The 10,251-nt window shown below is 35.8% G+C and overlaps 1 protein-coding gene across 1 annotated transcript in view; it reads left to right on the top strand.

Moving 5' to 3' along the window:
* The window catches only part of AGL (amylo-alpha-1, 6-glucosidase, 4-alpha-glucanotransferase), a 102,143-nt gene that overhangs the window by 45,738 nt on the left and 46,154 nt on the right, over positions 1-10,251 (top strand). The window contains exon 20 of the mRNA XM_007936094.2: positions 5,897-6,027. Coding sequence (XP_007934285.1) covers positions 5,897-6,027 — 131 coding nt within the window. The remainder of the gene's footprint in view (positions 1-5,896; positions 6,028-10,251) is intronic.

Raw genomic sequence — 10,251 nt, forward strand, 5'->3', positions numbered from 1 at the left:
GTGAGTGAGTTTGTTATAGTTGCAAACTAACCCCAGTAAATAACCCCCATAACGCCTATTACGTTAAAAATTCAGGGTACATACAATGGTTTGTAATAACAAACAGGTACTAGTTTGTGAAGCAAATAAAAAAATTATTATTATTATTATTATTGTATTACGTTTAAAGATATTTTAGTGTATCTGGTAATGTTTCTTTAATGTTTTTTATACATAGAAAGGTATACAATATATACTAAGACGAACATTTGACTAACTGATGTTAAATATGAACCATACCTAATGTTCTGACATGTGCAAATTCAATAAAGATAGATTTAGGAACAGGACTAGTTCATAACCTGAGGAGTGCCTGTGTGTGTGTGTGTGTGTGTGTGTGTGTGTGTGAGAGAGAGAGAGAGAGAGATCACAGACGTGCATAAAATGCAAATGCATATACACATATACACACATCTGTCTGTCTATGAGGAGCTCTAGTGACATACATAGTGGTTAAAACATTCACCTGCTAGCCAAAAGGTCAATGGTTTGAACTCACCAGCTGCTCGATGGGAAAAGATGAGGCAGTCTGCTTCTGTAAAGATTTTCAGCCTTGGAAACCCTATGAGGCAGTTCTACTCTGTCCTCACTCAGTGGCAGTGGGTTTGCTTTTCATCTGTTCATACACACAGAGACATATACATACTCTTTTTTTTTCCTGAACTATGTGAAAGTTACATATATCATGCCCCATCCCACATCATTTTTTTTTAATTGTCAACATACTACCTTTTTTTATGGCTATGCCATAATTTATTTAATAACTCTCCATTTTTAGACATCTAGATTGTTTCTAGTTATCCCTTATTATGTATGTCTTTGTACATTCATCACTGCATAAATTTTAAATTATCCCCTTACTAGTTATTCTCTTCTTAAATGGTACTGCCTGGTACCAAAGAGTATGCATTTTGAAGTTTAGACCAGAATTTAACTTCAGCTCCAAAACTGTCAGTATCGTGTTCAACAGATTAGTTAAACTTTCTTTATCTCAGTTTCCCTCTCTTTAAAATGGTGTGTCTAATATCTGCCTCTTTGATTTTGTAAGAATTAAATAGGATAATTGATATAAAGCACTTAACAAAATACCTAGCGCATAGTAAGAGCTCAGTATGTGCTTATTACCATTAATGCTAGGATAAATTTCCAGAAATGGAATTGCTGGTTAGAATCGATACACATGTTTGAGGCTTTTGTTACATACTGCCAGATTTCCTCAAGAAAGGCTATATTACTACTGGGATCTTAAAAGCTTGCAAGCAGCCATCTAGATGCAATGATGGGTCTCTCCTCATCCAGAGCAAAGAAGAATGAAGAAAACCAAAGACATATAGAAACAATTAGTCCAAGGGACTGGTACACTATGAGATCCTCAGCCTATATGAGTATGAGACAGAACTAGATGATGTGCAGCTACCACTGTCAAACACAAGGAGAGGAATCTATGTAAAAGATCCTGGATAGAGAGGGAGAACAATGTGGAACAATACTCAAAATCATTAAAAAAAAAAAAGAGAGAGAGAGAGAGACCAGATTTGCTGGCCTGCTAGAAGCTGGTGGAACCCCTAAGACCATGGCCCCTAGCTGCCCTTCAGATCTGGAATTGAACCCACTCCTGTGGCTTCCAGCCAAACAAAAGACAGGTATATGAGCTGAACATTTACAGTAGGTAGATATACTCCTTGGAGAGATCAGTCATGGAAGAATAGAAAGGCTGTGTGTGCAGGGAGACAGCTTGGGGGGCAGGAGTGCATGAGAAGGAAGGCCATGGAAGAGGTGGCTATGGGGAGGAAGTGGGATAAGAGATGTTGCATTGTGGAGATGGCAGTCAATGTCATGAGACAAAGTATATGTGAACTGCTGTATGGAAGATGAATTTGCTCTGTAAACTTTCACCCAAATCACAATAATTTTTTTTAAATACTTTATCAATGGCTTTAGTAATACTCTTAGCTCTATGTGAGAGTGTCCATTTCCCCACATCCTGAACCAACACTGAGTATTTATTATTATAATACATTGTTTAAGAGCATACAGTGTGGAACCAGACTACGTGGATTTGAATCTTACTAGCTGTAAGAAATAAGACCTTGGGCAAGTTATTTAATCAATATAATTATAGTGTCTCTCTTGCAGAGTTGTGAGGATAATTTATTTAATACAGTGTTTGACACAAGTGATTGGTAAATATAGCTAATACTGATCAAATTGGTAAATATAAAATAACTTGAAATAGCATCTCAATTTATTTTAATTATTAAGTTGATCTAAATAGTTTTTATGTTCATTGGCCATTTATATTTATTCAATGAAAGTCATTTTATGTATTTAGATCATTTTTCTATTGTATTCTGTTTTTGTTTTTATAGATAAAGGTATTAATTCTGTGTTGTATGACACACATATTTTTCTAATTTGGCATGCAAACCTACCTTAGTCTGATAGACTAGGAGCTGTACTTACTAATTTAAACTAGGAAATTAGTTGTCTAAAAAGAAATCTGTGATGAAGCAGTTTTGTGTTTCTTTCAAATGCTTATAAAATGCATGTTTCCCCTGAGACCTACTCAGATTATCTTGGGGCAAAGGCAAGGAATCCTCATTTTAATAAACTCCCCCCCAGATAATTCTTATACAAGGATTCCACAAACTGCATGTGGAAAAATACCTCCCAGAAAAGCATTGATACTGAGGATGCTGATTAATTTGGTGGAAGCAGGCTTGACCCAAACTGAACCTGCAGGTGGAAGTTCTGCTCTAGTAAGGATGGAGGCTCCAGAAACAAGGAACAAGGCACAGACTAACAATGATTTTTTAAGGTATAATTAAAACAGAAGAGTGTACATTATAAAGGATATGTGTTCACATAAAATGGCAATTCTGTAAAATGAAATAACCTGAGCAGCTAGACAGGAAAGATAAAAGAAAAATGCGTTTTCAATTTTGTTCAGGTGTGGTCAGTTACACACTCTCACTGCCAGCTATACAAAGGGAAAATCAAAGCCATGATAGTTAGATACTTCCCCTTAATGATTATCAAGAAGCATCTTTATCTGAGAAAATCCTAGTTTTTAAAATAACCAAACTGAGGGACAGTTTAACCTTAGATGAGGAGAAAAGGGAAAAGGGCAGTATTCAGGCTGTTGGTCCCATCAGAATACAAAGAGAATATACATGTTTTCTAGTATATAAATTGTGTGTTTATGTGTATACAACTATGACTTTTGATTATCCTTTTTTGATTGTTAGTAATTTTGAGTTTAAGATAACAAGCATAAAGAGTTATTGATGGGAGACTTCCAGTAAGATGGAGGGATAGGCAGACAAGCGACACAGACCCTCTACAATAAACAAAAGAAAAACCAATTGACAGAGGTACAGAAAATAATCCTGGAGCCTTGAGCTTTGAAAGGAACTATGCAGAAGTGGATTAGGCACCAACTAGTGGAAAAACCTGAATGAAAACAGTGAGGACAGAAATGGTCGGAGCTGCGGATTTTCAGCTACTCTGATGGGACCAATAGCCTGAATATTTCCAAGTGGTGTTGGGACCTGAGAACTGACCTAAAGATCAGTCCCAGTCACCAAGGGCTGCAGGGACGACTGTGCTGGTGGCCTATGACTAGGAAGGGAAACAGCAAGAACGGAGACAACCTGAGCTGTTGACTTTCAGCTGTCCGGAGGGCACCGCCATTTTGATTGTTTACACACAGCAGCCATTTTGGATATTTAAAGTGACTGAGGGCGCAGCCATTTTGAATGTTTACAAGCAGTGGCCATTTTGGATATTTAAAGTGGCCGAGGGTACAGCCGTTTTGAATGTTTACAACAGTGACCATTTTAGTTCTTTAAAGTGACCAAGGGAGGTAACGATTTTGAATGTTTACAAGCAGTGGCCATTTGGATATTTAAAGTGACCAAGAGCACAGCCATTTTGAATGTTTACAAGTGGCCATTTTGAATATTTAAAGTGACTGAGGGTGCAGCCATTTTGAATGTTTAAAAGCGGTGGACATTTTGGATATTTAAAGTGACTGAGGGTGCAGCCATTTTGAATCTTTACAAGTGGCAACCATTTTGGATTTTAAAGTGATAGCATTCTCATTCAGAAACCATACAGGTGAGAAGACAGTGAGATGGTTTATATAAAACCCTGAAAGAGAAAAATTTCCAACCAAGAATTATGTACCCAGCAAAATTGTCCCTCAAATATGATGATGAAATTAGATCATTTCCAGATAAGCAGAAGTTAAGGGAATTTGTTAAAACCAGACCACCCTTAGAAGAGATGTTAAAGGGAGCCCTTTGGACAGAGAAGCAACAACAGCCAACAACAACTGACCATTAACTCACATGATGACATAACCCAGAAACCAACCCAGCTATGGAAGTATCCAAAGTAAATAAGCCTACCAGATTGTAAACAGGGAACCAGAAACATCAATTGACAAATGAGGATAACTACAAACCAAGAAGAGAAAAAACTCTATTGTTACAGAACTTCTAGATGGTAGGGCAGTCAGGACAACTACAAGATAGAACAGACTGTTCTAAACTTGGGAAGAAAACTATAAATCACAGGGTAACCTCAAAGAAAAATGATAAACCTTCACATCGAAAAAGAGGACCAGCATAAATATTCCGCAAATACTAAAAAAGCAGCAATGGAGGAAGTGATAACACGATTCATAAACAAAATGAGCTCAACATGGAAAATTATACGGAACAAAGAAATTGACACCAGGAAAAAGCCTATAACAAAAATGACAGCAACAAATTCATATTTGCCGATAATTACATATCTGGCAAGGGACTTATCTCTAAGATTTATAGCGGAAGAGTGGATGACCAAACTATGGTACATACACATAAAGAATGCTATGCAGCACTAAAGAATAATGTAGAGTCTGCAAAACACTGCATAATATGGATGAACTTGGAGGTTGTTGTTATATGCCGTCAAGTCGGACCCGACTCATAGCGACCCCTCCTTGGGTTTCTGAGGCAGTATCACTACGGAAGTAGATTGCCCCATCTTCCTTCCGAGGAGTGACTGGTGGGTTTGAACCGCCAGCCTTCTGGTTAGCAGTCAAGTGCATTAGGCACTGTGCTACCAGAGCTCCGTGGAGGACATTATGCTGAGTGTAATAAATCAATCACAGAAGGACAAATGTAGTATTAGTTTATTCTTGTGGAGGGTCAAGGAAAAGTTTATATATGGAGGGAAACTTTCTTTGTTGGTTGCCAGGGGTAGGAGGGGAGGGGAGGGACCACTGAAAAAAAAAAGCATTGACCCATGTCACTTTAGTTTTGTGTATTTCACTGTACATAAATTATAATTCAATAAAATAGATTAAAAAAAAAAAGTTATTGATGTACTATATAAAAAATTTTAAGGAAGGAAAATAATTAAGTCCAAACTAAAAAGATAAAAAGATAAATTTATAAGATTAAAAGATACAGTAACCAAAGAATTTTTTCAACATATTTCTAATAAATAATATTTGGCCACTTGATTATTTCCTTGACTTGGGAATAATATTACTTCCAATTAATTTTTTAGCATGTCTTGCCCTTAATTGCTCATAATATATGATGTTTACATGTATATAATAATGCTAAGTTTCTAAGACATACATTACTAAGATACTTTCTTATTATATACAGATTTTCTTCTTTTTATTAACTACAAGCAAAATTTTATGGACTTATCCTTACAGAGATATATGTTAAGCTCTCACTTCAAAGAACTAATAAAATTTATATTTGGAGAACAAAATAATGAAAATAGCATTTGAATACTAGGATATTTAGACTTAAGTATATTTAACCAGCGGTCTTTATTTTCTGATTTGTAGTATTGCCTGTAAATTAACTTTGGCTGAGCTAAATCAAATACTTTACCGATGTGAATCAGAAGAACAAGAAGATGGTGGAGGGTGCTATGATATACCAAGGTGGTCACCCCTTAAATATGCAGGTCTTCAAGGTAAGCAAGTATAAGAAAGCTTTTGGTTTTCTTTTAGGGTCAAAGGATTTTTTTTTTTTTTTAGAATTAAGACCAGGGGTTCAGAGTTCAACTGCCAGGGTCAAATTGTGACTCTACTGCCTACTCACTGATTAACCTTTGACAGATAACTTAACCTTTGACAGGTAACTTAACCTTTCTTTCAGTGCCCCAATGTCTCCATCTATGAAATGTAATTAACTCATGGATTTTGTGTGGATTAAATTATATAATTCATGTAAAACACTAAAAACAGAATGTGACACAAAATAACCAGTTAATAAATGTTACCTAGAACTACTTTTGTATCATTCTTTTAGGTAATGTATGGCTTTTTAAATATACCTGAATGTTTCTTCACCTGGTTTATTATGTAACAGGAAACAGAATAGTCTTATTTGGGCCCTAAATGACACTGGGTTATGAATATAATACATTCATCTAACTTTTTCACCTTATTAGAAATACTCTTTTTCTTAGCATAATTGTTTTCTTCTACAAAGAGAATTTATATTAAAGTAGTATATAGCTAGAGTCATTATTAGAAACTAAATATTAACTATCAGTGTAATCCAATTGATTGGTAGTATTTTCTTGGATTTTCATGTAGGAATTCTGATTTATCATGCCTGTATCTCTGTGGTTCATATGTTTTCTCTTTTACCATGTTTCCTTTTCAATCCTTTCTTATTTATCCATCTAACCTATTTTAAGGAAAAATTCAGTTTTAATATTCTACGAAACGTTCCTTAACTGTTGCTCTTTACAGTCATTTCTTTGTCTTCCAGAGATACCCATTGTATTCATTTATTCTGCCTCTTAATTTATCCTCAGAATACATTGCCTTATTTTGGTAGTTAGTATGTTTTTTGTGAATATTTATCATTGTGGTTAAGAAACAGGCTTTAGAACTAGATTCCATTTCTGACTGTGTTACACTGACTACCTATATAACCTTGGTGTAGTTAACTCTCCATGCTTCAATTTTCTGTCTGTAAAATGGAAATAATAATAATATCTGACAGGGAACTGCCAGAAATTCAAGCTGGATTCAGAAGACAACATGGAATGAAGGATATCTTTACTGATGTCAGAGGGACCTTAGTTGAAAGCAAAATATACCAGAAAGATGTTTACCTGTGTTTTATTGGCTACCTAAAGGCATTCGACTGAATGTATCATAGCAAATAATGGATAACGTTGTTGTTGTTGTTATGTGCCGTCAAGTCGGACCCGACTCATAGCGACCCCTCCTTGGGTTTCTGAGTCAGTATCGCTATGGAAGTAGATTGCCCAACCTTCCTTCTGAGGAGTGGCTGCTGGGTTTGAACTGCCAGCCTTCTGGTTAGCAGTCAAGTGCCTTAGGCACTATGCTACCAGAACTCCTGGATAACGTTGAGAAGAATGGAAATTCCAGAACATTTCATTATGCTCATGAGGAACCTGTACATAGACCAAGAAGCTGTTTTTTGAACAGAACAAGGGGATACTGTATGTTTTAAACTCAGGAAGGGTGTGCGTCAGGGTTGTGTCCCTTCACTATAGTTATTCAATCTATATGCTGAGCAAATAATCTGAGAAGCTGGATTATGTGAAGAACAACATGATGTTGAAGAACAACATCAGGATTGGGGGAAGACTCACTAACAATCTGTGATAGATGACACAACCTTGCTTGCTGAAAATGAAGATGACTTGAAGCACTTACTCATTTACATCCTAGACTACAGCTCTCAATATGGATTACACCTCAATGTAAAGCAAACAAAAATCCTCACAACTGGACCAGTAAGCAAAATCATAATAAATGGAGAAAAGATTGAATTTAGGAATTCATTTTACTTGGATCCACAGTCAATGGAAGTAGCAAATAAAAAATCAGATGTCATATTGCATGGGCAAATCTGCTGCAAAAAATCTCTTAAAACTGTTAAAAAGCAAAGATGTCACTTTAAAGACTGATAAGATGTACCTGGCCCAATCCATGGTATTTTCAGTTGCCTCATATGCATGTGAAAGCTGGACAATAAATAAGGTTAGAGTTAAAAACAATTGATTCCTTTGAATTGTGGTGTTGGTGAAGAGTACTAAAAATACTATGGACTGCCAAAACAACAAACAAATCTGTCTTGGAAGAAGTACAGCTGGAATGCTCCTTAGAAGTGAGAATGACCAGATGTCATCTCATGTACTTTGATCATGTTGTCAGAAGGGACCAGTATCTGGAGAAGGATATTGTGCTAGGTAAATTACAGGGTCAGCAAAAAAGATGAAGATCTTTAAGAGATGGATTGATACAATAGTTGCAATGATGGGCTCAAGTATGGCAACAATTCAGAGGATGGTGCAGGACCAGGAAGTGTTTCATTCTGTTGTAGATGAGGTTACCTTAAGTAGAAGCTGACTCAATAACACCTAAGAACAACATAGTACCTACTTCAAAAAATTACATGCAAAGCAATTAGGCAATATCTAGTGCATAGTAAAGAACTCTGGTAGTGTAATAGTTAAGCACTAGAAAGGTTAGCAGTTCGAACCCACACAACAAATCCTCAGGAGAAAGATCTGGGCAATCTGTCCTCATAAAGATTTCAGCCAAGAAAATCCTTACTAGGTGGGGAGTTACCCTACTCTGTCACATAGGGTCACTATAAGTTGAAATTGACTTGATGGCACAGTTCACAGTAAGTACTCCTTAATTATTAGCTTAAATTCAGATTGTAAATTTCTTGAGAAGGAAGAATGTAGATGTTGTTTTTTGGGTTCCTGATTTTTAGTTTTTATCTCTCTCACAAAACTGACCACATAATAAGCTCTCAGTAAATGCTCAATATTTTTTTATTTTCTTGTACTTGTTGCATTTTTTTCCCTAAAACAGTCCATCTTCTACACAAAATATTGTGTGTGTAATAAAGGAGTATATATTACTGGGTGTAAGCAGATTATCTACTTGATTTCCACTCTCAGCTGTGAACTCCTTCTTTATTGAAAATACCACACTTTTATGAGCTCCTTTTTTGGCCTTTGTCTTTCTTAAAATTAACTCTGGTGCTTTATCAGTTCCCTCTATACATCTCATGAAATTGTCCTGCTCATCCTTTCTGAAAATAATTGCCCTTACCTGATTTTTTTTTTTTTCACTTTATAGCAATCTACTATGGTTTTGCTCTCCTACTATGGTTTTGTATTTTCAGCAGCCCACAGAATATGTCTAGCAAGCTATTTATAGTAACCTCATTTTCAATCAAAATTAATCGCTTCATTGATCTCACTCTCCTCTAAACAAAATCTGCCTTCTTTACTTTCCTTTTTCTTATGGAACTACACATTCAGTCTTATTGGAATCCAGGAATCTATCTTTGATCTACCCCTTTCATCCTTGATATTTAATCCTTAATTATGATTTGTGGATTCTTTCCTATATTCTCTTTAATGCACCACATCCTTTTTATTTCCACAGTTACCACCCTATTCTAAGACTAAATATTTTCTGCAAAACCACCTAACCAGTTCTCCAACCTCTTGTTACCCCTTCCACAAATCATTCTATCTCATAGATCTTGGTCAGATCTCTTTACTAAAATACTACTTTCATCACATCATTCCGTTACTCACCAACATTCACTGAGCATTATTTGCCTTCCCTGAAAATGCTAGGGTATATATAGAACATTATTTTATACTATCTTATTTTTTAGGTTTCTTTTATGTAATAAACATTGTTTCCAAAGCTCCGGGAGGGAAAGGACTACATCTTAAATTGATAGGTTTATTTTTTAATTTCTCAAAACATTGTCTATATATGTATAGAAAATTTTGTTATACTCTACATAGATAAATTTAGTCAAAATAAAGTCATTAAAGTGAGTAGAATATTTTTTAAGTGAAAATAATTACTTTATTGAGCAATGAAAGAAGCACTGTTGTGTTGTTGTTATGTGCCGTCAAGTCGGACCTGACTCACAGGGACCCCTCCTTGGGTTTCTGAGGCAGTATCACTACAGAAGTATATTGCCCCATCTTCCTTCCAAGGAGTGGCTGGTGGGTTTGAACCGACAGCCTTCTGGTTAGCAGTCAAGTGCCTTAGGCACTATGCTACCAGAGCTCCTAAAGAAGCACTATCATTATTGAAATAAGAGAATCTGTTAAGGATACATAGGGATTCCAATGCTACCAATTGAGTATTGTTGTTGTTGTTGTTGTTAT

This window comes from Orycteropus afer, unplaced genomic scaffold (genome assembly GCF_000298275.1).
Source record: "Orycteropus afer afer isolate SDZICR_OR568_19922 unplaced genomic scaffold, OryAfe1.0 scaffold00033, whole genome shotgun sequence".
NCBI lineage: Eukaryota > Metazoa > Chordata > Mammalia > Tubulidentata > Orycteropodidae > Orycteropus > Orycteropus afer.